The sequence below is a fragment of the Sphaerodactylus townsendi genome, linkage group LG03 (assembly GCF_021028975.2).
Source record: "Sphaerodactylus townsendi isolate TG3544 linkage group LG03, MPM_Stown_v2.3, whole genome shotgun sequence".
Classification (NCBI taxonomy): Eukaryota; Metazoa; Chordata; class Lepidosauria; order Squamata; family Sphaerodactylidae; genus Sphaerodactylus; species Sphaerodactylus townsendi.
The window spans coordinates 44,737,247-44,764,543 of record NC_059427.1 but is presented as its reverse complement, the minus strand read 5'-3'; the positions used below and the strand labels follow the sequence as shown (position 1 = coordinate 44,764,543).

The window sequence follows — 27,297 nt, the reverse complement described above, 5'->3', positions numbered from 1 at the left end:
GCGTTAACCGCCAAGGTCACGGTAAGTACATCCTCGCTGAAGAAGAAAAACCCCCTCCCCCTTGTGTGTGGAAATCTACCCCTAATCGCCTGATTGCTTTGCCTCCCTGATGTATTCGCCACCCCCAGAAACGCTCCCAAAGTCCCTTTTTGTGTTGCAGATTAGTATGCATACCCACAATTCCCTCAGGGTCCGCTTCTTAGAGGTTTCCTCGACTTTCAGCCTTGACGCTCCTGATGACGCTCTGAAGCCAGCTCCCATCAGGATCGCCTACCCTCTGCCCTCCCTGTCAAACAACTTAAAGAAAGAGGAGTAGGTGGCCCCTAACAGATTGCACTAAAAGCAATCTCCACGCAGGCTGCAAAAATAAGCCTTCTTATATAGTCTTCTTATATCAAATATCAAACAATAATCAAACAAAACTTAATCTTGACCTCCCGCCATCTGCTCTCCAAGCCTGGCAGGACCCAGCCCCCTCCTATAACCTGGGGAAGGGGGTGTGTTTCAGTCCTTCTCCCTACAGGTCCCCGGTGGATCCCGACTAGCCATGACCGGTCAGCCCATGGAATGGCGCCAGGAGGAAACCAACCCCATCCCAGAGATGGAACGGATCTCTCTGGAGGATCCCGCCCAGCGGCCTCAACGGAGACGCCGCCCCCAACGCCCGGACGGCCCAGAGACCCGGATGACCTGGGGGGATGTCAAAGCAACCACCAACCAAGCTCGAGAGCTGCTGCGCCAACAAGGCTACCCCGAGACGCCCGAGGATCTCTGCGCTGCCCTCTTTGCGATCATCACCGCCAACTCGGCTGTCATTATCCTCTGCCTGCTCTGCTGCCTCCTGCCGGTGGCAGCCGGCCACCCCCTGACGAGCTTTGACCAGACCAACATCTGGGAGCAATTCGCTGCCACTGCCAACGTTTCGTCCTTCTGCCTGGGCCAGTACCTAGGAGTCGGGAGCTTGCTAAGCTCCTGCCTACTCCCCGTTTGCAAAGCCCCTGGAGACTTCCTAGCGGAGTCGGGCTTAAGCCCCTTCATGAATGCCTCATCAATCAAGTACTCTATGAGCGCCGACTGGGGACCCGTCGTCCAAACCCTCCCGGCCGGCGCTCTCTCCCTTGTCACCAAAACTGTCGCCAATCACAAATCCAACACCTGCGCCCGCATTGCCGGCGTGGCAAGACGAGAGACCGACCCGGGCCCGTTCACCGGCGCGGCCAACTGGAACTGCACGCACATGGAGGACATTCCCCCCGTGTACGGAAACATCTTGCTCCCCAAGGGTTGGTTCTGGACTTGCGGGGAGAGGACTTTTAACTACATCCCTGCTCGGCTTTCTGCCGGAACTCTCTGTTGCCTCAGCCGTCTCACCATCGTCCTGCCTCAGGCTCCACCCCGGGAGCCCGGGCGCCGCCGCCGCTCCACTCTGCCCCTCGACCCTTCTTGCCGGAGCGACGCGGTTGCCCTCTCCGAAGCAGAGTTCGTCTCCCTCGCGACTTCCTAGTGGGAGTCCCCGGACTCGCTTCTTACAACGCCAAGACAATTGGCCGGCTGGCCTGTGCCCTTGCGAAGTCCATCAACTCCACCTCCATTGCTCTGGATGCCCTGGCCTCCAAGCAGCAGGAGCTTCGCCAAGCGACTTTAGATAATCGTGCCGCTATTGATTATTTGTTGTTGTTGCATCACCAAGGTTGTGAGAATGTACATAATATGTGCTGTTTTAACCTCTCTGATAATTCCCATTTGATTCATATGAAAGTGCGTGAGCTGCAAGAAGTTGTATCCAATCTGAAATATGACGTATTGCCCCACTGGTGGTCAGCCCTCTGGAGCTGGCTACCGGGAGGGTGGTTAAGTGCTATTGTACAGCTCTGCATTGGTTTGATTGTGTGCCTCATCATCGGATCTTGTTTTATTCAATGTGTATCTAATATTGCCTGTAACGTGTGTAAGAAACCCCTCGACTTTCCTTTACATCGCAGCCAAGTTCTCATGTTGCACAAGCAGCTCGGCCAGCTTGGCCAAACGGCGGAGGAGGCAAGCGTCCCCTTAAATCGCCCCTCTACAATTCGGCCTCCCTTCTAAAACGTAAAAAAGGAGGAGATGTAGGGATGAGCCGCTGATCCAGCAGCACCGTAAGTAGAGCGCTGGAATGCCGGCGCTCCTACGATCTTCTGGTCGCAACCGCTCCTCTGCCCCTCACCCCCCGATGAGTCAAAGGTCATGAACTACCTGGCTCACAACCACCAGGTGTCCCAGACAAAGGGACAGTGGGCCCTTGCCCCCAGGTGGGGATTAGGCCCAGACGCTGATGCTCCCTCCCGCACATGGCAGCCAGGTGAGATCATGCATCACATGATGATCTCTCAGTCTCCCGCTCTCCCGCTCTCCCGGTTTTCCCCGGTCCGCCCTTCTACACGCCCCCATGATAACCCTAATAAAAGGTGCCAGGGGCAAGCACGCGGCAGAGTCGCCAGGATCACGGACCCCCGCGCTCCCGCTGCTGGCGCTCTCCACCAGATGATATCTCCGCGTCTCGTCTCGTTCTTACGCTGACTCCGCGGGCACGACTTCAAGTCAGAATTTAAAATAGTTTATGGAATTAAAATAAGAAATACCAGATGGCACCTCAGTGTCAGGGGGATGCTATCTAGGTGATTGAGATACATTCTCAAGAAATGTGACTGCTTAAAATAACAAATTAATGCTGCTAGAAAAATATATGTAGCCAGTCTGCTATATATATCCACTGCCATCAGTGCCATTCTTTCCTTGATCTCTATTTTATGGCCTCACACGCTTTGTAGACAACTAGGCTTCCCCTAGTTCTCTGTCCCATGAGAACTGTATTACATCCATTATCTTGTAGGGTAGGAAGCCAGTTGGCTTTCTCTTGCTACCTGCTGGCGACCTTAGGGCACCTCAACTCCAAAGATAGCTTTTCAAAACTTCTTGGGGAAAGGGAGGGGGCTTTCAACGGGGGACTGTAAATACCAGCTTCATCAGAATACCAGCTTTGCCATGTATGGTGCTTTGATACCTCTTTAATAAACACTATTTCAGTACTTCAGAGTTCGCTTATTGGGTTAAGGTTGCGAAATCAAACACTCAGCTACACTGTTGATTAAAACATTTACAATACTCTGTTGCTTGGCATAAAATGAATAGACATGCAAGACAACTTTTATCAGGAAATAAGCAAAATGGAAATTCCTTTGCAAATACCATAGTATGCTGTGTTTGGCTCAGTGGCTAAACCAAGGACAGAATGGAATCATCTGGAACTACTTAAACTGAAAGGAGGCTGTGGCATCAAATTAAGCCTCATTAAAAATAAATAACTATAAACTTCCACTGGTCAGTAACAACAACCTAATATAAGTAATATTGGTAGAAGAATCATTTTGTCACTCACTCATTGTGCTAACAATGCAGCTCAGTTTTCATAATGAGGAAGTCAGTATGAATTACTTCCTTACATGTGCCATGTTAGGTCCATGCACATACATTGTATTTGTACACCAGGAAGCAATTGTTAACTCTTGTCCCTTGTGCCAACAGTGCAGGGCTCAGTAGACTAAACACTGCATGACTAATGACACCTGTTCATATGAAGGATTTGAGAAATCACAAGCCATTTTAGGCCACCTACCTCCATTCTTGGCTGGAATATTTACATTACAAGCCTAAACTGAAACAAAATCTACCAACGGTGCAATCCTAAATAGAGAATTACATGATTCTAAGTCCACTGATAATAGCAGACATCAAAGGGTGTTAAAGCTTTCATAGCAAATCTTGCATCTGGCCATATTTTTCTCAAACTCACCCCACAATTTCAAGAGTATAAGGGTTTGGAAACTGATAATGTCAGTTCAGATGACTGGGACCCATGTGTGACGCATCTTATCTTTGCCATGTGAGACGTATAACCATACCTGAAAACAATCTTTTGTAACTTCCATTCATACCATGCACCCCAGCATTCGGAGAACATGTAGTAGCAAACATTTAAAAGACCAGTACAAGCCTCCTAGTCATCTTAATCCAAATCCATGCTAATACTGAAGAGGTAACACAAAAGTGAACCCCCTATTTTCCTGGATGAAATGGATGTATAGCATAGTAGAGATTCCCCTGGGAAACATCAAGGGGGGTGGTGAGGAATGTTGGGGCAGTTGCAGAATGGCAGAGAATTTTGAGGCAGTAGGGGGACAGCATAGGATTCCTGGGCCAGCTAGCAGAAAAAAGGTCTTGTCCTTCCATCCTGGTGACTGGTGAGCTTTAAAGGAAAAGCAGCAGCACTCTCCTTGCTGCGTAGCCCAGGTGGAAGGGGAACAAGGCAAAGAGGCCATTGCTGATAGCTTGCAAAGCAAGATTTTTTTTGCAAAAACATTATCCTCACTGTGTAGCCTCGTGTGTGTGTGTGTGTGTGTGTGTTACACTTTCATATTGCTAAAGCTGCTCAATAAATTGGTTTATTTACTTGGTCATATTTTATTTGTGAAATACACATGAGTTTTTACAGTGCTAGAAGTTGTTTTGAATTTGCAGTATACCTAGTACCAAGAAAGAGATGTGTGTTCATATGTGAGTGTCGGGGCACTAGGGATGTGGCCTGGGAGGAAAGGGGGCGGTAGCCCAAAAAAGTTTGGGTGCCACTGCACTAGAGTTGGGCAGAAAGAACATGGAAGGACAGAGGTTTTGTCACAATTGGCACAGTACCCTAAACCTACCATAAATAGGTCTCTTACTGGTACAGAGAATCCATAGGGTGGCACAGTCCAGCAGCAGGTGTTCGTGCCACAGCTATGGCAGTTGTGGAATGTATTTGCAACATAGGCCAGCTGAGGTCAACCTGTGGCAGGATTGGCTTTAGGATTCCACAGGCCAGTCATGTGTGTCCGGCTGGCTGGCTCCCCATTTCTGATTTCATGGTGCTACCAGCCAGGTTATTTTAACACTACCAAAATAGTACTCTGATTACTTCTCTAGACTATGGATATTTCCCAGTCTATTCATACAACTGAACTTGTATACCTATTCTGTTACACGCCAGACATCAGGTATTACGTCAACAGCCTCTTTGGAAAGCAACTATGTCTGATGCCTTGAATTCTTACTGCCACATTAATGACACTGGCTTATCATCCCAAATATCAGTTATATAAAGTTTCCATCTTCCTAGTTCCAAAATATATACACTAAGCCATACAAGGGAGGAAGAAATCTGTATTTTAAGTTCTCTCTTAAGAATACAAATCTTATGTCTTTACAATCCAGGGAGGGGGGGAAGCAAATGTGTAAGTTTCAATCATTATTGTCCACCAAAGGAAAGTGCTCCAAGAAGAAAGCTTCATTTGTTCTAGAACTGTTCTAAAAGAATTTCTTTTCTAAGGGTACATTGCCATTCCCTTTTCTTTCTTTTTTTTTTTTACTGAAAATCCATCTTGAGGGAGCTGGCCCTGCATGTATGGATAATGATGGACCTTAGATCTAAGAGATCTGGCTTATATAAGAATTTCCCCCTTAGGTTTAAATCAGTGATTCCCAAACTATTTTTCTCCCAGGATCAATCCTTCCCCCCCCCCCACCCCCTCCACACACACGAACACACGTCTCTTTCTTGGTATTAGTTCTACTGAAAATTAAAAAACAACACACAGAGACACAGGCCCCCATTCACCCCCTCCCAACAGGCTATACAGTGAGGAGAGTGCTACTTTCCTTTTTTAAAATCTTCCCTTGCAAAGCAGTGACAATGGGACTCTTTGCTTTGGCTTCCTCCCTCCACCACAATTACACAGCAAGGAGACTGCTGCAAAAAAATATTGCCCGGCAAAGCAGCAGTGATGGGACTCTTTGCCTTGGTTCACGCCCCCCACCCCCACCCCACCGGGCTACACAGCGAGGACAGTGCAGCTGCTTTTCCTTTAAAACTCACTAGTCACCACATGGCAAGGATGGAAGGACAAGACCTTTTCCCCACCAGCTGATCCAGGAATTCCTGCCTCCCAACCACCCAAAATTCTCTGCTGTCCCCCTACTGCTCCAAAAATTCTCACTGCCCCCTTGATGTTTCCACCACCACCACACCTTCCAAGGGAGCAGTACTACCCACTTTGGGAATCCCAAGTTTGAATGGAGAAGGATTATGACAGTGTTTTATCCCAGTCAATTTTTAACATCAAAGATGACCCATGTTTTTTGAAAGTGCAAAGACTGCTTAGATTTGCAAGTAAAATGACTTCATTTCAGAAGAGCAGATTCCCTTTTTTCCTTCCACATTATACTCAAACAATCTGCAACTCTTTACTCAGTTGTTGAACTACTATAATTCACCACTTGAATGCAATATCAAGAGCAAAATATTGGGTTCATCTGGGATTAGCCTACTTGGGTACAAGTACAAGTTTGTTTTTCTGGAGAAAACTGCCTTCACAGCTCTTTACACAATATAAGGACAGATGGCATTGGCTTAGATTCTACAGTAAAACTAGATTATCCCAATTTAAGTGGTGCATAGACTTTCTGTGCAAATTTTGGGTGTTCCAGAGAAGAAGTTCCCAGAAATTTGACTAAAAACCATGCTGGAACTGTGTCCTTTCCTTTGATTTTTGCCCATACTCCCAGAACTGGAAACTACCCTGGCACAACTTTTAACTCTACAGTGCCATGAGAGGATCAACCCACAATTATTCAGTGTTTCTGTAGCATCTTCCAGAATACCTGACACCGCATTTTAACCAGAGTTATATTGAAATAAAGCCTACTAATCTCCAATGGGGTTTACTTCAAAATTAGCATGCTAATTAGCACAGTCTGCAATGGGGTGTATTGCCAAACAGAGGGCTCATCAAATTACCATGGGTTCCTATACAATTACAAGCTTTCCCTTCCTACATAGGAGCTTACAAAGTGAGGGGTGGTATGCAAATCTAAGAAATCCAATCTCTTTGAACACATCAAAGACGCATCCAAGTGACTTAAGTGGGGATTACTGCACCTAGGAGTACTTTTGTCATCTTTTACATTTTACTACATAAAAAGAAAGGATACACAGGAATTGATTCAAGGCTCCTTTTCTGCATTTTTTTAAAGGAAGCAAGTCTGCTTTCCAACTGCTGGACCAGACCAAAACACAAGGAGAAAAGAGATTGTAGCCACATAAAGTAGTTTAGACAGTGACTGAAAGACCTTCAGGAAGAAAAACAATAATTCCTCAAAATAAAAACGGTCACTGGGAAGTTACAGGGGGAAAGTACACTCTCTGTTCAAAGTGCAAACCAGCATGCAATATGATTTGCTTCCTTCAAGTAAGTTGCACTTGGCATTATCAGTGGAGCAATCAAAGTAGTAACATACCCCAGGGTTGCCAATTGTCTGAGAAAACATGTTCTCTTCTACAGAGGCTTAGTGGGTTTTTATTTACCTGTCTGCCCTCAAAGGTCTGGTTGCACACTTCCAGGTATCAAGTCTCTATTAACATGATAGGGCAGTTATTTCACCAGGTTGCTCACAAGCCCAGAAACAGCCTTATTAACTGGACCGAGAAACTGAAACTAGCTTTGGCATTCCTGAATAACAGTTGGGGAAGAAACTCTACTCACCTTCTGAACTCCTGAACTCAGGTCCATTCCTCAGTTGTCCTTACTTCCTCTTTTTTTTCTTATTCAGAAATGAGAAAAATAAACTCGATGCAGCTTTTAATACTGACACCAGCCGCAGAGCGATCTGCTATAGGTGCCGGGGCGCCGCTCACTTGCTGAATCTAACTTTCTAACCATGAACTACCCTCGCGATGTTCCTTTAACCGGGACCCGCAACTCCCTTTAAAATCCTGACAGCCAATCAGAGGCGGAGTTCAAACTCTTTGAGCCAATGGGAAGTGAGGCTTTCTCCGCACATTCTAGGGTTTGCTTTGGTTAACCCCAAAGGGGCGGGTTGGAGCGTGCAGGGGGAAAGACCGGCGTCCGCGCTCCAGCTGTGAAGGGCGTGCCGCACATCTGTCTCGCTCGAATGCAAGCAGGAGAGTCGAAATTCCTTTCTGAATCACACGTCTCTTTCTCTTCCTTTTAAAGGATGACGGGGGAGAACCAATTCGCGTAATTAGAAGGAAGTGTACATGTGTGGGAGGGGGGTGCGGTGATATTATTAGCCCTCTACATCTAAAAATATATCCTTGTCTAAGTGGCGCTCTTTCGCCCCAGTTCTTCCAACCTCGTCTGGTCGGACGGGGACGTTGCAATAATATTTTCTTTCTTTTTTAAAAAAAAAACAAATATTTTTAAGCCATAGTAACTTGGGTTTATTTACATTGCTAGGGATGGGGGTTAGAGCATTAACCACCTGGGTGAGAACCTGCTTGGGCAAGATCTTTTATTTAGGGGAAATATTAAATACTTGGCATTCCTAAAAGAATGCCCATGTTTAGTCTGTTGCAGCAAAAACGATAAAGAGCCCTGTGACATCTTAAAAATGCACAGATTTATTGTGGCAAAAATTCCTTGTGGGCTAGGAATTGTTTTGCCACAGTTATATGTTGTCTTCTTAGTACCATGGCTACAGAAAAAAGAAAAATTTTTAAATGTTAACTTCATTTATACTCTGTCTTTCTCACCAGTGGAAACCCAAAGCAATTTATAACGTTCTCCAATCCCTCTTTTTATCCTTATAACAACCCCTTGAGAAAGAGGTATAGCTGAGCAAAGCTGCACCTGGGGCAGCCTGCGAGCCCCCCCCCCCCCCCACCCACTTACTTAATCTTACAGGTATGATGGTGCGGCATGGGGATCCATGGGGAAGCAGAACATTTGAAGGCCACCATTCCCACCTCTGCCTGCTCCTGAGGTGGAGGGGACCAGTCTGCATGGACCAGGCAGCCGCCGCCATTTCCCCTCCGCCAGATGGAGCGGAGGGCTGCCTCCAACGGGCAGAGGGGGTTTCCCTGCCCGGCGCTGCCGCCTCCCGCAGTGTGAGAGGCGGCGGCACCAGGCAGGTCAAGGCAGCCATTTCTCGTCGGGCAGAGGGGGGTTCCCTGCCTGGCACTGCCGCCTCCTGCAGCGAGAGAGGCGGCGGCACTGAGCAGGCCAGGGCAGTCATTTCCCCTCCGCCTGCCAGAACAGGCGGCTGCCTCCTCGGGCAGAGGGGGTTTCCCTGCCCGGCACTGCCACCTCCTGCAGCGCAAGAGACGGCGGCACCGGTCAGGCCAGGGCAGCCATTTCCCTTCTGCCCAACGGAGCAGGTGGCTGCCTCCTCTGTCGGGCAGTGGGGGTTTCCCTGCCCATCGCCACCGCCTCCCCCAGTGTGAGGGGGTTTCCTTGCCCGGCGTTGCCACCTCCTGCAGCGCAAGAGGTGGCGACACCGGGCAGGCCAGGGCAGCCATTTCTCGTCGGGCATAGGGGGTTTCCCTGCCCAGCGTTGCCACCTCCCGCAGTGTGAGAGGCGGCGGCACCGGGCAGACCAGGGCAGCCATTTCCCTTCTGCCCGACGGAGCAGGCGGCTGCCTCCTCTGTCGGGCAGTGGGGGTTTCCCTGCCCATCGCCGCCGCCTCCCGCAGCGTAAGAGGCGAAGCTGCAGCATCCTTTTCCCCTCTGCCCAACGGAGTCGGGCAGAGGGGGTTTCTCTGCCCTGTGCTGCCGGCTCCCACAGCGTGACAGCTGGAAGCACGGAGCAGGCTGCAGCTCCAGGCACCTTCGGCTCCCTCGACCAGCCCCTGCTTGGGGCGCCAGCCGGTCGCCTCTCATGCAGGGGTCGGCTGAGGGGAGCTGGAGGAAGCGTCAAGGCAGCTGATGCCTGCTCCGCCCTGTACTTCTTCAATCAGGCGTGTGTGTGTGTGGGGGGGGGGGTTGCGCTCCTCACATGACCTGGCAGCGCCATGCTGGAGACAAGCCGCCCCGGATGTCCCCATTGGCGCTACGCCACTGCCCTGAGGTAGACTAGGCTGTGACTGTGTTGCTGGCCCAAGATTACCCTACCAAGTTGCCATGACAGATTGGGGATTCAAACTTGGGTCTCCCAGATCCCAGTCCAACACTCTTTCCACTCCACAACTCTTGCTTTTTCCAGTGCCCAGGCCAGGCATGAAATGTCTGAGGTACAGTAGATCTATGATCTTCTTTCATCTGATGGTGAATTCTCTGTGGATACTTTCACACACGTTCCATGAAGGTTTATGAAGAATAGATGTGTTAATTATTACCACCAGGTTTTGCTGTTTGGCAGGCAGTAGCCATCGCGTTGTCACTAGACATTTTTGTTCCTTTCCTGCTTGAGTCAGAAGAGCTAAGGCGGGATATGATTATTTTCAGTAAATGAATATTAATAATTCCTTTAAATGAAAATGCCCTATGCCATAGTTGTCCTTTCATATGGAAGAGAAGAAGACTTTGGGTTTATACCCCACTTTTCTCAACCATAAGGCATTTCAAAGTTGTTTACAAATTCCTTCCCTTCCTCTCCACATGACCTGTGAGGGAGGTGGGCTGAGAGAGTTTTGAGAGAACTGAGACTAGTCCAAGGTCTTACAGGTATTTGAGAGAACTGAGACTAGTCCAAGGTCTTACACCCGCAAGCTTTTTGTGAAAGGTGGGGGGACACCAAACCTGGTTCATCAGATTAGAATCCGCTGCTCATGCTGAGAATTGGGGAACCAAACCTGGTTCTCCAGATTAGAGTCCACCTGTCTTAACCACTGCACTATGTTGGCTCTCTGAAATATACTGTCTTCTGGCATCACATTTGGGCGTCAGATGGAGGTGATGCAAATCTGAGTTTTGGGGGCAAATGAAGCTTCATAACACTTTAAACTGACAAGGTTTAGCAGTGTGTGCACATTAAAGTTTATTAATTAACAAAGATTTTAGACTGTGATACACTAGAATTGTTTTTAATTATTTTGATAATTTTATTTAACAAATAAATAGGGATTGGAGGGCTTTAAAGTACAGTTTCTTCTGATTTTCTGTATATAGCTCATTGTGGGGAAGCTTTTCAGTAACAAAATTTTTGAATGTCTTGAGGTAAGGCCTAAGGAATATGCATATGATGCTGCTGTTCTCTGCTATGCTATGAACCCTGTAAAGGCAAAAAGGCAATACCGATAAAGGGAGGGGGGGGGGATTCAAACAGTAAACAGCAGGGCTGTTGGTGGTGTTTGAAACCTCCACACTCAGCTTGCAAGAAGCCAGCTCTGGTGAACCTGGCTTTTGCTATCCTCTTTATTCAGAAATAACACCCCCCCCTCCCGTTTTCCCAAAGAATGTGAGAAAGAATTACTTCAGCGCCGAGGTGCCCCAAGGTCAGCAACAGATAGAGATACAGCCACCTGGACTCCTACCCCCACAGAGCAATGGAAACATCCCGTTTCCCATGACAGAATTAGGTGTCAGGGATAAGCCTAGTTATCTACAAAGTGTATGAAACCATAAAGGAAAGATCAAGGGAAGACTGTCCTATTACAGCAGTGGTAACATATAGCAGGCTGAGTACATATATCTTGTAGCAGTTACATTGACAGGAATGCATCTCAATCACCCAGATACAATCACTGCTTCCAAAATTCCCATCTGTCTCCCTTGCGATTTAGTGCAGAAGTCCTGGTTTGGATCCCAAACAGTGCAGAAGTCCTGGTTTGGATTACTACTAGATGCCATCTAGTAGTAAAAAATTATGTTGGGGACCTAATTAAGTATTGTTCCATATCTCATTACCAGACATTCAACTGTGATAGCTAGATTCTTGCAGCATTGGCCAGCAATGACCAATGCCAGGATTCTTTGGTGGGCGGCATTATAGTTTCCAGAAAGTGTTATAAAGCCTAGAAGCTCATTTGCCGCGCAATCAGATACCATAAAAAAGTTCACAGCAATTAATGGAACACATATGCTCACATCAACATTATACATAAGCATGTAATATGTATATACCAAAGAAAAAATATAACATTGAAGTTCAGACTTTTTCATTTCTTATTCTTCCTTCCTGTGAACTGAACTGTGAGTAAACATATTTTCTATACTTTGATTAAATGTGGCAGTGCCACTCAAAGATAAATCAAGATTGGAGAATAGATCCAGTCCATGGTATGCCATCTCTGTCTAATACTATTTTCTATCTTAACTTGCACAAAATGCAGGCCTGTCTATATTTATTTGCACCTCTGAAAGCCCTGTCTATATTCATTAACTATCCCATTTTCTTTTATATTGTTTATTCCCTCTCTGCTTTTGTAGCTGCTGTACTCCTGTTTATATAATTTGATATTATAGTCACACTACTTACAGACTCCTGTGACTATTAGTAGATGGTGTTATTTGCTGCTAGGAAATTTTGTGAAATTGCCTTGATGGGATATCAAGGTGGCTTTGATGTGACTGAGTGTATATGCCTCTGCACCACATTTCCAAACATGTTGAATTCATACATTTTGAGGTGTAAGTGTAGTGTACACTTTATATGTATGCCTAAATTTGTTATGTACAAAGCAGTTTCAGTGCCTGGTGAATAACTATTTAATTACCTTTGAACTAAGCAAGTTATATTTATGAATGTATTTTATGGTAGTGTGTAAGAACAGTTCCACAGTTGTAGTTTACTGATAAATCAAGTACAGTTATACATTTATTATACAGTAAAAATTTCAGAACAGTTTTAATAGTCTCCAAATGGCTGCATGTTTTGTAAACTGGTAGCTGGCTAAATTGATTAGATTTCAGTCCTTTGGGAATCTTTCCAAACTCTTAGGCAGATTCCACATGGGCCAAAAACAGCAGTGTGAAAATGGTGTGAAAACGGTGTAAACCCTTTTACATCATTTTTACACCACTGTTTTTGGCCCGTGCGGAATCCGCCTTAGTGTCTCCATTCTCTGTTAGATGAGAGTTGTTTGGTTTATCAATACTTGTCAATGGTTAAAAGGAGTTGACATAAAGTCCCCATTTCAAAATAAAGGGAGGTGCTTTGGCACTTGGTGGGTAGAAGTGTAACCAGAGGGACAGATAATAATTATTTTGTTTTAATATAATTTTTGATAGACATATAGTGACAGGGAGGATTTTTTTGCTGTGGAGGCTTTCCCATGCTGCCTGACAGCCTCTTTGGAAACAGCTGCATGGCACAATTGCAATGCCGCAACAGCCACCTAGCCTCTTGGCTGGGGCTGCCTGATAATGGGAGATCTGCAATTGGCCGTTTCCAGTTTATTAGCAGGCAAACATCTGCATTATCACAAAGACAACTATCCAGAGGTATTTCCTCACCAAATATAAGACCTGGACGTCTCGGAGGAAAAAGCTTGATGGCCCCTGATGGCCCTGGATTGCCATTGTATAATTCAATCTATGATGTAACCTCTAAAATTTACTAAAAGAAGCCTGTACTTTTCTGTGCTGAGGGTGTTGACCGAGCTGCTGAATTCACTTCTTACTGAATGAAACTCTGTTCGACCGCATTAAAACTTTATTTTATTTTCAATTTGAATTTTGTGGCTTCAATTTTATTTGCTGCCAGGCTGAAGTCACTGAAATCACTATTAAAGTTGCCCCATGCCGGTGGGTAACAGAAGTGTAACAGGCAATAATGAATTGTGAGAAAGTATTAAAGAACAGAATTGCATTTTGAAAAGGCAATCGCTATTTAGCCAGAAAGGAAAAAAAAGATCAGTAGTGAACGCATTTGAGTTAGAAATGGAGGGAAAGTAAATAGAGAGCTCTGAAGGACATTGAGATGGCCAGGCTGTGTGGTGGGCTGGATTCCAAACTATGCTTTCTCTGTCTGCCTCTGTCAAATAAGTCTGTGTTATGCCTGTCAGAGTGCATTGAAGAGACACAATCATTTTCTGACTAAACACAGATAATCTCTGTACAAGTCATACTTTGGGAATTGATATGACAAGCTTTGAGGGGAAAGGGCTTAATTACTGGAAAGTGTGCAGAAGGGAGATCATCCACTTCCTATGTGTTTCACAAACCACCAAAGTATTGCTGCCTTAGGTATATTCATGGCTCAATACAGCTACATAGAATCCTCTACGATAAAAGAAATACAAGGGTGACAAGATGGTAAATCAGAACTGAAAACCTAGAATTGGAAACAGTGTCTTAGCTAAACAAGATTCCTTTCATATTCGGACAAATGTTGAGGAAATAAAAGCCTAGACTTGGTGTCTCCTTTATATTCTTTTATAGTAGTTTTAAAGGAGTTTTGCCATTGCTGGAGTTTTTAAAAGTTGCAGGTTCTTTACTTTCCCTCATTTAATGCACTATGGTATTAGTTTTACACCGGTCCTATATCATCTTCACTTGCTGCCCATCAAATTCTGGTCATGTTCAAAATGTTGGTTTTAACCTTCAAGGCCTTGGGCCTGCATATCTGAGGGACCGCTTCTCCCCATATTGCCCCGCTAGATCCCTCCGCTCCTCAGAGGAGAACCTATTGGAGGTCCCTGGCCCGAAAGACATCCGGCTGGCCTCTACAACGGCCAGGGCTTTTACAGCCCATGCCTCTACTTGGTGGAACAGGTTTCCTAGAGAGACCAGGGCCCTGCAGGACTTTAAAAGTTTCTGCAGGGCCTGCAAAAAGGGCCTGTTTTACCAGGCATTTGGCCAGCCAGGCTGACCGCATAATCCGCATTACATCTAGGCCTCCTGTGGGCACGATAGGGGGTTGGGTTTTATTGCCATCCAATACAGTTCCCATTTTATAGTATATATTCTGTTTTTATTTTTATGATTGGTTGTTAATATGATGAGTTTAGTATGATTATTGTGACTGAAGCACTGCCTTCTCCTTTGCTGTTCACCAACCTGAGCACTTTGGGGGAGGGCAGTCTAAAAATCCACTTATGAATAGTAATGATGATGATGATGATGATGATGATAATGATAATAATAATAATAATAATAATAATAATAATAATAATAATAATAATAATAATAATAATAATAATAATAATAATGGCTAGAAAGCTAGGTAAGACTAGAGATGTAAAATTTATTCATATTCTGAAGATTCTTCAGGAAGGAATTTAAACATATGTGATACTTTCTCAGAAAGGAAGCTTTTGTTACTGCTTTGACAACTTAAAGAGTAGTCTGGGGGGGGCAGTTTTGTAGCGGCCAGGGATGGCAACGCCATGACACAGCTGTTCCACCTCTAAAGGGGCAGTGCAGGAGCCAAGAAAAACGGCAAAAAATTTTGGCCACCACCCTATGCAGCTTAATGGGGACTTTTAGAGGGTACATGGAGGCATTGCCAGGCCAAAATGCCACAGAAAGCTGACTAAAATTGGCTCCACTTTAGGAAATACCGCTGGAACACCACCACCAGTGCTGGGGCAGACTCCTGTTGTAGAGGACTGCCAACCAAAGGCAGCTTCCATTTTCAGGCACCACTGAGACAAACAGCGCCCTGCTGCCGATGTTAGTGCCCCTCCAGTCAGCATATTTGCCCCTTGAGACATCACCCAGGGCATCCACGCCCTTGTGCCACATCCAGGACTTTTTTTTTGCCACATCTCCCATAGATTTCAGTATTCATGTATAAAATAGTGCTATCAGGCATATTAATGAAATGTAAAAATCCTAACCTATAATTGCCTATGTGATGGAATTGTAACCCATGCCATTTTAGTATTTTTGTTTTGTTTGGATCTTAGGAAAATAGGGGTTTGGGGGGGGGAATAGATTTTTATTTAAAAATATCCTTTCAACAACAACAGCAACAATAACTTTAAACACGAACTCGAAAATACAAAATACCACTACAAACTACAAATACAAATCACCAATGATCAGATACATCCTCCATGATACAGTTGAAACACATCATACCAGTAAACATTTTTACATATTTTCACCATTGCAGAACTGTACCATCAGGGAATTCCCTCTTCTTAAACCGTTAGGGGACCGGTGGCGACCTGAACCACTACCACTTCTTCCACCATACTTCCTTTTTGGTATTTTTCCCTTTCCATGCTTTGATTTTCTCTAAGTTTGCCAAGACCTGTGACACCATTGCTTTGGAAGAAACCGGAAGGCCCATGCGGGCCTCCTCATGCCTGCTCGATAGAATTACCCACAGCACGACCAAGTTGAGCAATCTTACCATCGACCACGGTACCTTGTCGTAACACCCCGTTCTCCTCGGGCAGAACGGACCCCTCCCTTCTGACGTCCGCGGTTCCCCTGGCTGCCCAAACTCCCTTTTCAGGGGGGTGCATTTCACCCCAAAGTGTGGAGAAGACCTTTAGACACCAACCTGTCTAAAATTCACCTTTCCAAACTACTGAAAATAGGTGGAAAAAAACATTTTTAGCAGGAGCCCTTCCACCATAATACTGTTTATCTTCCAGATATATCAGCATAAAAGACTAACAGTGCTATCCTAAGTAGAGATATATGCTGTTTAGCTCATTGTCTTTAGGGTACTTAGACAAATGTAACTCTGCTTAGTAAAGCACAGTTCAGTCCTAGACAATGTTACTGTAGATTAAACACATTGAAATTAATGGGTTTAGACTGGAGTAAAGCTGCATAGGATTATTGCAGTATCAGTATCCTAAGGCTTCCCAGATGTCTTAATGGAGCACAGGATTGCTCTACTAACTGTGCTCATAGTGTTTATTGCTCCACAGGAAATGACATTTAGAAAGATGAAACTGCTGCCAAAAAGAGAATTTTAAACCCTGTTTTGAACATCAGGTCTTTGCATTGTTCTTTTCTTGGAGAACAGACATTAACAGCAGATTATCCTGTGGGTTAATTTGCCTTGGCCACATTAACTCCAAATGAGGCACAAGGCACAACTGGTTTATGGTAAACCAGGTATTGTGTTTATGGTGGCTTTAAACCAGAGAAGCCCTTGCCAAATCTGTTCTCTGCAGTGTGGGGAAACCGCTTTCAGCCCAACTTCTGATTTGGCTAGAGGTCCCTCCCCATCCACCATTCGAAACGTGTGGGGGGAAACTGCCAGCTGCACCCCGGTTAGCCAATCAAGAGAGGGCACCAGGCTGCTCCCTCTCACCTACAGCTTTTTTTCCTGTGACTGCAGGGGCAGCACGAGATTAACTCATCAGTATATTTAGGGTCATGTATGATTTGGAGTGTTTGCCTGATTCACTAATCATGAAGCACTTTTTTCGCATGCTCTGTGCTTTCTCCATGGGTAGGGGCTTTCCCCCCCATTAATAGGCCTGGTTATAAAACTGGTTGGGCCGCAACTAATTGGCTTTAATAGAGCAGGTTGCTCAGGATAGGTAGGGCTAATAAGCAAGCACCTTGAGACATTTGGAATGATGGGGGGGGGGGGCATGGCCAAAATAGGGCATCAAATTCCTTGTGGCTAGGAGCATGTGCAGGAGTGCCCCTGGGGCTGAGAGGCATCTTTTGAACCTGTAGGAACGTTGGGAGCACATCAGGGGAGATACTGTCCAGGCAGTAGTAAGCAAGGCCACTGGCTGAGTTTAGAGATAGAGTTGATCTATCCAAAAGGCAGAGCAGGCGGATGCATAGTGCAGCGCCTGTTTTAAAAAATCATCAGGTAATTGAAATAAGAAGTGACATAGATCATCCATTTGGTTAATTTAAATAGATTTAAATAAACAGAATGAACTCAGATTTTGTAGTCTCATGTGATCATTCTGAGGGGACATGGCTGATGTGTTCTTATTTGTAAGGTTGTGGTTACTCACTGAAGTGGAACATGCATCTATAGAGCTGTTTTTTGCTGTCTTTTTTCCAGCTTACCTTTTTGAAAAGAGGAATTGCAGAGCCAAGAAACGTTGTCAGGAGTCAATATTCTTTACAGATAATTCCATTCCAGCAGCCTCCAAAATAAATGAAAATGAACCTGAGAAATGACTGGAAGAAGTCTGTGAAATGAAAAAAAGCCCACAATTAAATCTAAGATTCTGCTCTCTCATTGATTGCCAATAAAGGAATGCAAGGCTTCTTTATGTGTCAATTTTACCTACAATTATTGGTGCTTAATTATATGTCTGTGATTTAACTGAAAGACAGTATTACTACCAGTGCTAGCAGGAAGGGAGATGCAGAAAAAGAATATGAGATTCTGAATCAGGTCCTTTGCCTTTAAAAAAAATTGAGTTGGGTTAATCAGTATAGGGATAACCAAACAGATAGTCATTCCTGTTATTTTTAAAAAAGAAACATCCCTCCCCCTCACATCTAATTAGGATAAAGAATAGTCATCACCATAGTGATCCCTTGGCCCCAATTTAAGGCAAATAGGCAAAAGCAACCATGACATTTTCATTTGAACAGTGGGTATTAAGACAGAACTGGTAATACTTCACTCTCTGCAATGAAGCAGTGAAAAGAAGCTGAAACATACAATCAGCCCACCATTCACTGTTTCTCTTGGGCACCGTGAATAGGATGGAATAGACTCCTGTGCCCTTCTGTGAGGCCAGAATGGGTTCTATGGCCTTTATGTTCTGCAGGTGCTGTATTACTTTGAGCTTTCTCTCTCACTTGGTGGGATCCCTGGAGAGCAGGGATAGGATGAATCTTCCTAGGGGAATGGATAGAAATTCTGTGTCGTAGCCCGAGGTCTCAACAACATGGCTAAGGTGGAGGGAGTCACTGGTGTTCTTTGTGATAAGAAAATGTCTATGCACCTGAAGTCAAACATCTACAAGACCATTGTTTGCCTCGTAGCACTGTATGGGTCAGAGTGTTGGCCTGTAATGAAAGTGGCTGAGTTACGACTCCATGTCATGGAAACGTGCATGATTCGCTGAACACTGGGTGTATCCCTCCTCGACCACATCACCAATGACATGGTCCGACAACTATTTGGCATCACACCCATAGAGGCAAAAATGAGAGACAGGTGCCCGCCCTGTGGCCATGTCTGACGAGCAGCCCCAGACACTGTTGCCAGCATTGCCTATCACATCGAGGTTACTGGCTGGTGGCCACTTGGAAGGTCAAAACAACGATGGCAAGATACCATCAATGCGGATCTGAAAGTTATATGCCTGCAACCAGACAATGTGCTCGATTGAGAGAAGTGGCGTTTAAAAATGGAAGCAGCGGATCCTGCATTAGTGGGATGCCAGGAAGAAATAGAAGAAGCCCAAGGTCTCTATTTCTAGGATCCAGGAATCTGCTCCGGATTGGGCCCAAGCTTGATGGGAAAAGACTAGCCTGCCACCCATCAGGGCAGAGCTGGCATCATGCTTGATAGGTCAATTACCGTGGTCAGGCTGCCCATTGCCTTGGGACGTTCGGGGAGGAAAGTCCTTCCTGAACTGTTGATGGCCCTGGCCCCAAGCTGGGTGCTTTGCCTCCTGCTGAAGCATGGCAGTGTGGTGTGGGATTGAAAGGAACTAGTGGAAGGTGCTGGTTTCTTATCAAACCTGCACAAACTTGGGCAAGGCTTTGGACTTGTCCTTTTTCTCTACAAGGATGCTATTCAACTCCTCCAGAACAGCTTGTTGTCCTGGAAGGGGAAGTCTGTGACCATGGCTTTAGACCCCCAGTCGACCTGCCAGGCCCTGAGCCACAGTAGAAGAGAGGAAGAAGAGTTTGGATTTATATCCCCCCTTCCTCTCCTGCAGGAGACTCAAAGGGGCTTACAATCTCCTTGCCCTTCCCCCCTCAGAACAAACATCCTGTGAGGTGGGTGGGGCTGAGAGAGCTCCGAAAAACTGTGACTAGCCCAAGGTCACCCAGCTGGCGTGTGTGGGAATGCACAGGCTAATCTGAATTCCCCAGATAAGCCTCCACAGCTCAAGCGGCAGAGCTGGGAATCAAACCTGGTTCCTCCAGATTAGAATGCACCTGCTCTTAACCATTATGCTGCTCCTTCTGTAGCCTTCTATTAGCTATGAATGAGGCCCTGGCCCTGGCGGAAAAGTCACCAAATCTAAGGTAGCATCTGCCAAGAAGAATGATACCTTCAAGATCCTGTTCACACTTGCAGCCACTCTGCGGTCTTGTTTGGGTATGATTTCCAAGAGCTTCCTAGTCCAGACTAGAGGTTCTGGCTACAATGGATGCTGTGGAGGAAGCCTTGATGGCCAAAGCCATGGCTTCATGAGCTTGCCTGGCAAATTGATCTGCCCTCCGGTCCAGGGTGTCCTTGATTTGGCCCTCCGTGTCCCTGGAGACCAGACCCGAGAACTGTAGGGCTGTTTCAGGAATGTCTGTGAGTAGGACCTGAAGGATCTCATTGGCATAGGAGGGCACGTTGTACAATTTCCACATATATCCCAGTATTTGCCTGTTAGCTGTGGGCTTCTCCTACTCTCTTTTGATCTGTGTCTTGAAAAATTTGGGGAGGGGAAAAACTCTCTTAGCCAGAGTGGTGGAAGGAAAGAACTCCTCACCCTCCCGTGTCTGGACCTGATGTCAGGCTTGAGGGCTCCTCTCCCTCCTCTGAGGCCTGTAGATGCAAGCAGAGCAAACAGCCACGGGAACCTGTTGCAAATGATGGCTGAAGTGACAGAAAATGGTGGGCATGAGCTGCACAAACCAAAAGTGAGCGCTGAAGGAGGGGAGCAGATGACCCCCCCCCATTTTAACCTGGACACTTTTTCTGCACTATGTGGACAAAAAGAGCCAAAACAGTTCTTTTTAAAATGTCTGCAAGACATTTTATTTGTATTGTGCAGAATGGGCCATTGTTTATACTATAGGCTATGCTACCACCTCATTACGTTTTGTGTGTACATTTATGTGGAAAAGAATAGTTTTTATATTGTGCTTTCGTCTACTGTAAGAAGACTCAAAGTCTCAAATCATCTCCGCACTCCACCTCCCACAGCAGACACCTTGTGAGGTAAGTGGGACTGAAAGTGTTCTGAGAAAACTGTGACTAGCCCAAGGTCACCCAAAAAGAAGAATGGGGAATAAAACCTGATTCTCCAGATTAGAGCCCCCCCCCCCCCTATATGGAGAAGCAGGGAATTAAGCCATCACTCTTAACCACTTTAACACTTTGGCTTTATGCATAAACTGCATCTTCATGGGGAAAAATGTCCTCACTAAAGACATCCCCTGCTGTTTATTTATAGGTCGTTTCCCCACGTTAAAAAATAATGTTGAGCCAAACCGAGCTCCTTTGAATCGGTGCTTTTGAGCGCGAGGTCTGACTCCCCACCGCAGCTTGTCCCTGTTGTAAACCTCGCGGCAGCCGCAAGCTTCATGACATGCAGCATTCCCCACAACTGTGCGTTCAGTGGTCATCGGCAGGGCGCTTCTCTGTTCCGATTGGCTGGAGCGCTGGTTTGTGGGTGGAACTTGGTTAAAAAAAACCTGAAATCGTCGACGAAACGTCGACATGCACAATCAAACTGAACCAATGCCTTTTTTCCTTTTTTAAAAAAATGGTTTCTGATTGGCTGTTGTGCTGTGGCGCAAAAATTTGCAGAACACAGAAGTGCCTGCTTTCCTTTCTCCTCCATTTCATGAGATGAATTTTCTGAATGAACAATGAAAATAAGCTGTGCAGACAAGTGATTTCATGGTAAAAAAATGGTGGAAGGAAATGCTGCGTGCACATTGTGCATGCCCCGCAGTGCCCTGATTGTTCCACGTCACCATGTGCAGCGGGAAATTCAAACCTGCGGTGACCCCCGGCTTCCCCACTGCCTTGCCCCCCCCCCCCCCCCCCCCCCGCGGATGCTGCGGGGTTTTCAGAAATGTCACTCGACCATCCGGGGGAGAAATGACGTGCGCTGAGGAGAACGGAGAGCGGCAGAGTCGGGGGCGCTGCGTTGCTGCTGCTTAGGTAGTGGGGAATGCAGCAGGCCTCCAGTTTATTTGCCGCAACTACTGCTCAACAAAAGGTGAGTGGGCAAACGACCATAGTCACATGTTGCATTGTTCTGGTACTGTTTGGAAAATAGGCTAGGGTTTCCAGAGCAAGGTTGGCAGTAGGCAAGAGATTTACTAATGTGTGTGTGGGGGGGGTGTACCTCACTGGAAATATTGTGAAGTAATCAACAATGTGATGATGTTATTTCCAGTGCGATGCTGCCCCTCCCCCATTTTCCTAGAATTTCTCTCCCACTGCCTGGTTGAGCAGTGACTGGCAGAGCTGGTGGGAGGTGGAAGATCTCTCACCAAAGCCGGAGATTCACAGCCCAACCTACAGCTGTCAGCTAAGCAGGGACAGCATCATGTTGGTACTAGTCCACGTGCTCCCAAGGCACCACAGTGGCTGGGCGCCAGAGGATTTGCCTCTCCACCCAGGGAGGTAATTTCAGCTGGTATAAGCTCACATCACCTCCAGAGGGGAATTCACCCTCCCCCTTGGATTGGGTTGCCCTTCTCCTTAATACAGGTACATATAAGTGAGAGTTACATAAAATGCAATCCTAAACAGAATTACATTTGCTAAGCCCACTGACCGCAATGGATTTAAAAGGATGTTACAGATGTTACTGGTAATGTAGTTATTAGTATTCAGTCCATTTTAGGTTTTTTTAATCATCCTCTTTGATTACCTGTTATTTATCATACCAAAGCTGTCATATGTGACCACATGGAAGCAACAGGCATTGAAAATACACATTTAAAACATTTTAAGAAAGGTGCAAGCAAAGAATGCCCACAAGGCATAACTAGGATCTGTTCTTCAGGATTAGAGCTTATCTCCAATGCTACTTACTATCTGCATAAGGCCACTGGGAGAGATTATCCGGAGCTTTGGGCTGCAGTGTCACTAACGTGCAGATAATACCCAGCTCTACGTTTCTTTTCCACCTAATTCTGAGGAAACTGCTGATGTTCTAAACTGGAGCTTGGATGTAGCAATGGGCTGGATGTAGGCTTGTTGCTTCAATAAACCCAAAATCACCCCAACCCTCCCCCGCCCCAAGTCGCAAGGAGCTGACTGCTGCCTCACCCAAAGAGTAACCTGTTCAGATCTTTTGTCGAAGTTTCTCTTTCATAATGATAAAAAAAGCTCTACTTAAATGGTTGTTATAGTGCTCTAATCCTTCTTTTCCCACCTTTGTTATATTCCCCAGTCAACAGGGTAGACAGCTCCTTGTTGGGAAATACCTGGAGATTTGGAGTGTAGAGTCTGGGAGGGCAGCGTTTGGAGAGGGGAGGAGAGGGAATACAGTGGGGTATAATGCCATAGATTCCACCCTCCAAAATGGCCACTTTCTTCAGGTGAACTGACCTCTGTCATTCAGAGATCAGTTGTGATGATGGGAGGTCTCCAGCCATCACCTGGAGTTAACAGCCCTACCAGTCATTCACATGGTTTAATGATGTATTAAGTAAATGCCAGCACTTAAAATGACACTTGCCTGAGCCATGAATATTAATTAGCTTCTATGAAAAGCACCACTGTTGGAAAGTCAAGCAATTTGAATGTTACCTGGAACCCTTCTGCTTTGTCACAGACACGAGAACAAATGGTGTTTACATTCTGCGATAGTTCAGAAGGCAAATGGTCCCAGGTCTCAGTAAATCTTTCTTGTTTAAATGCTTACTTGTAAGATCAAGAAAACAATTACAATCTTAGAAGAGAGCAGGGTCCTCCTTAGAGTTTTGCCTCCATTTGCCAGACAATCCTGAAAAGTTCCAATACATGCCACCCTCCCAAATAAAAAGTGCTGGGCACCTTCCTCTGTGGTTCATGTATGTTACATTGCAGATAAGACTGCAAAGGTTCATCTTTTCTCATTTTCTTGATAGGTTACCCTTTACAGGGATAGGGTGGGGTATAAATTGAAATACAAATACAAAAAGACCAAAAAAAGACACCACCGCCAATAGAGACCAAAGACAATATTTCTCACTTTTCTCCTGATCCTTGATTAAATGTTGCTTTTTTGATGTAGATTTAGTACATTGTTTCCATGGGAGGAAACATTTTCTCAGCCATTTCCTCTGTTTCAGTTCATCAGGTTTCTCATCTTGAATGGCTGTGGTTCTGTTTCTAGGTAGGGTCTGAATCCATCAAATCCCATGGTCTTTAGTACCAACCAATAAATCCAGCTATTCACCCTGCTTCAGATATTTTCTCTTCCATCTAATCTCTTTTGAGTAGGCAACATGCCTACAGTGAGCTTTGTGGTCTCTGAATCTAGATCCGTGGTGGCGAACCTTTGGCACTCCAGATAGTTGAGAGATTGTTGTTTCCTTATCAGCCCCTTCCAGCATGGCTAATTGGCCATTCTGGCAGGGGCTGATGGGAATTGTAGTCCATAACATCTGGAGTGCCAAAGGTTCGCCACCACTGATCTAGATCTTTGAGATCCCAGTCTATTTCTTTCACCACTACATCATACGTTCTCAGAAAAGACATGATGTAGTGGTGAAAGAAATAGACTGGGATCTCAAAGATCTAGATTCAGAGACCACAAAGCTCACTGTAGGCATGTTGCCTGTTCTCAGCTGAACCTATCTCATCGTATTCTTGCTAGAAAAAATTGGAGATAGGAAGTATAAAAGAGTATAAGATCTTCTATGAAATCCACGCAGTCTTTTTGGATCTTTGATCTTGAGTGGAACTGCTGCCATCCAGTGGTTAACTCTTTGTGGCCTTGACTGGCTGTCATAGAGCAATCCTACATGTAACCCTTTGAGTACTCAAGGACCAGGTTCAAAGTCTAGGGTAATTCAAATAAACTCAAAATGTAAGTATAATTTATAAAAATACATCAGAAAGCATTTGTGAAAACACTGGTTCACTAACCATTGACTAATAGCAGCGTCCTCTTCACAGTTCTTTGCAGAAGGTATAAACACAACACTGTGTGTTTTTCTTGAGATCAAGTTTGGAGCAGAGTCCCCAAAGACACTGGATCAGTCTTCAAGCTTGATTGTTGCCTAAAGAGCAGTTTCCCTTTTCTGCTGGCAAGACAAGGTGGGGGGCTCTGTACTGGGGGCAGAGGGGGGGAATAGCACCCAGAGACAAATGTTCTCCAGGCCTGGGGGCAGGGCTCAGGGGTGGGACCCAAAAAACCCTGAAAAATTTTAAGCAAATTGGATTTTTTTCGCATTTTTACTGTTTTTCACCTGTAGGGGGTGTGTTATTAAGATAGCAGCACCAAACTCTCCTCCTGAGATCACCCAAGTTTGGTGAAATTTGGTTCAAAGGGTCCAATTTTATGGAACCCCATCTCCCATTGTTTCCAATGGTGTCTAATAGGAGATGAAGGCTATCCCTTTGATGACTCATAGCACTGCCCCCCCCCCCCCCAAACCAAACTTCACCAAACCACAATGCTCTTACCAGGAGGGTCTCCTAAAGCCACCCTGAAAACTTGAAGAATACACACCCTACAGTCACCCCCAGAAATTCCTCAAATTCTCCTATTAAACTGACCTTGCTCCTTTGCAGCCAATGGGGAATTTCTAAAACCCAGAAATGTTTTAATGGCAACTATGCTACTGCCCTAGAATAGCGTGAGCTTTTTGTTAAACTTACTTTCAGTATTATGCAGCGCTGAGTATTAAATCTCTATAACCCATTTGTATGTTTGTCTATTGCCGCTTGGGTAAAAGATGCTTTAGCGTAAAGCCTGTACTCATTAATCTGAATCTGACATCAGTTATTCAGACTAAGGAAGAAAACAAATTAGGTCATCCTTTTCAAGCCACATAAACATAATTTTATTGGCTTTGAATTTTGTCACTGCAAACAAGAACTTTCTTGTCCTTTCTAAATACCGTCTAGGATCTGGTGTTAATGATTTAATCCTTGGTAAGTCACACCCTGTGCCAAGGTCTTTGCCAGATGTCTGCAGATTAACAACAATCCCCTGGAAATTATGAAGGTGAAACCTAGCTTCAGTGGTAAAGCCCATATGTTACTGGGTAGATTTATCTCTATTCATCTGCTTACCTTAATGTTAAATGTGTTTTGTCGAAGGCTTTCATGGCCGGAATCACTAGGGATGGACGGAGTCACTGCTAGATTAATGGACTGCCAATTTTTTTAAAAAAAGGGTAATAACAAGGTAATGAACAAGTTTAACTAGGATGTTGTGGGTTTTCTGGGTTGTATAGCCATGCTCCAGTAGTATTTTCTCCTGACATTTCGCCTGCACCTGTGGCTGGCATCTTCAGAGGATCTTCTGAAGATGCCAGCCACAGATGAAGGTGAAATGTCAGCAGAAAATACTACTAAAACCTGGCCACACAACCCGGAAATTCTACAACATCCTAGTTAAACTTGTTCATTACCTTGTTATTACCCCCCCCCTTTTTTTAAAAAAATTGGCAGTCTATTAATCCTGCAGTGACTCCCATTCAGAGGCTGTCAGCTAATTCGATTTAGGACACCACAACTCTTTAGTCCTGTCAGTTTAAAATATATCCTCTCTTAGTTCAACAATGCTTAGCACTGGCATCAGGCTGGAGCGTTTATTACAACACATCCCCTTGAAAGGAACGTCTGGCTGGGAGGCTAGGGACATTTGAAAATCACATTGTTTTTGCAAGAGTAAGGCATTTATTAAAAAAAGAAAAGAAAATAGAGGTTTTACATTAAACCGATAGAAATGACTCACACTCAATCACCTTCTGGTTTGATGCAGGCCCAGCATGTTAGTCATGATCAGGGCAACCATCATTCAGAGAGCTGTTCTGATGAACCTGAGCAAACCTGGACTGATCAGATTTGCACAATTGCTTGCTTGGATTGCTCTCACCCAGCCACAGCCACCCATCAGCAACCACCATTCCAGATTTTTAAAAGGCAGTTAGTAAAAAGGAAACAAACATTTGATTAGTTTGATATTTATGAGTTGAGAATTATACTCTTTGTATGCCTTTAGCGTCTGCCCATGAACCCAACTAATCCTTCACTGAGATCTCTTCTTGAAATTTGGTGATGAGGCAATGCACACTAGCAGATGCCAGTCAGTAACAGGATGCATACCATTGCACTGGCACACAGAGGGGATGAACTGCAAGTGATTTTGTGCTTTCAGTGTAAGTTGGTCAAGTAATCTGGGCAGGGGCAGGGGGGGGACACTGCCTCTTCTCCAGTATATGAGAAGATTTGGTTTGTCAAATGGGCATTGTCTAGAGTGTGAAGATGTGCGATGAATCCCAGTGTCTTTATGTGCATTTGTCCTGGCGGCATCCCTCTTTGGAGTGGCTGGCACAAAAACTGGGATTTGGACCAGGAGCCAATCACATCCCTTTGGAGGGCACAGTTTCCTGAATGTGGTGGTATATGATATGTGGCAATCCAATCCTTATTTGAAGGTTCCGAGCTTTTAAATTTTCTTCAGGATTCAGGAATTAGGAAATGTGAATAAGGATCTGGGACTAGGAATGAACTACCTGGGAACCAACT

General features: G+C 45.3%; 1 protein-coding gene across 1 annotated transcript in view; it reads right to left on the bottom strand.

Moving 5' to 3' along the window:
• The window catches only part of LMCD1 (LIM and cysteine rich domains 1), a 75,219-nt gene extending 67,281 nt beyond the window's left edge, over positions 1-7,938 (bottom strand). The window contains exon 1 of the mRNA XM_048490125.1: positions 7,611-7,938. Coding sequence (XP_048346082.1) covers positions 7,611-7,637 — 27 coding nt within the window. The 5' untranslated portion in view covers positions 7,638-7,938. The remainder of the gene's footprint in view (positions 1-7,610) is intronic.
• Positions 7,939-27,297: the final 19,359 nt, after the last annotated feature.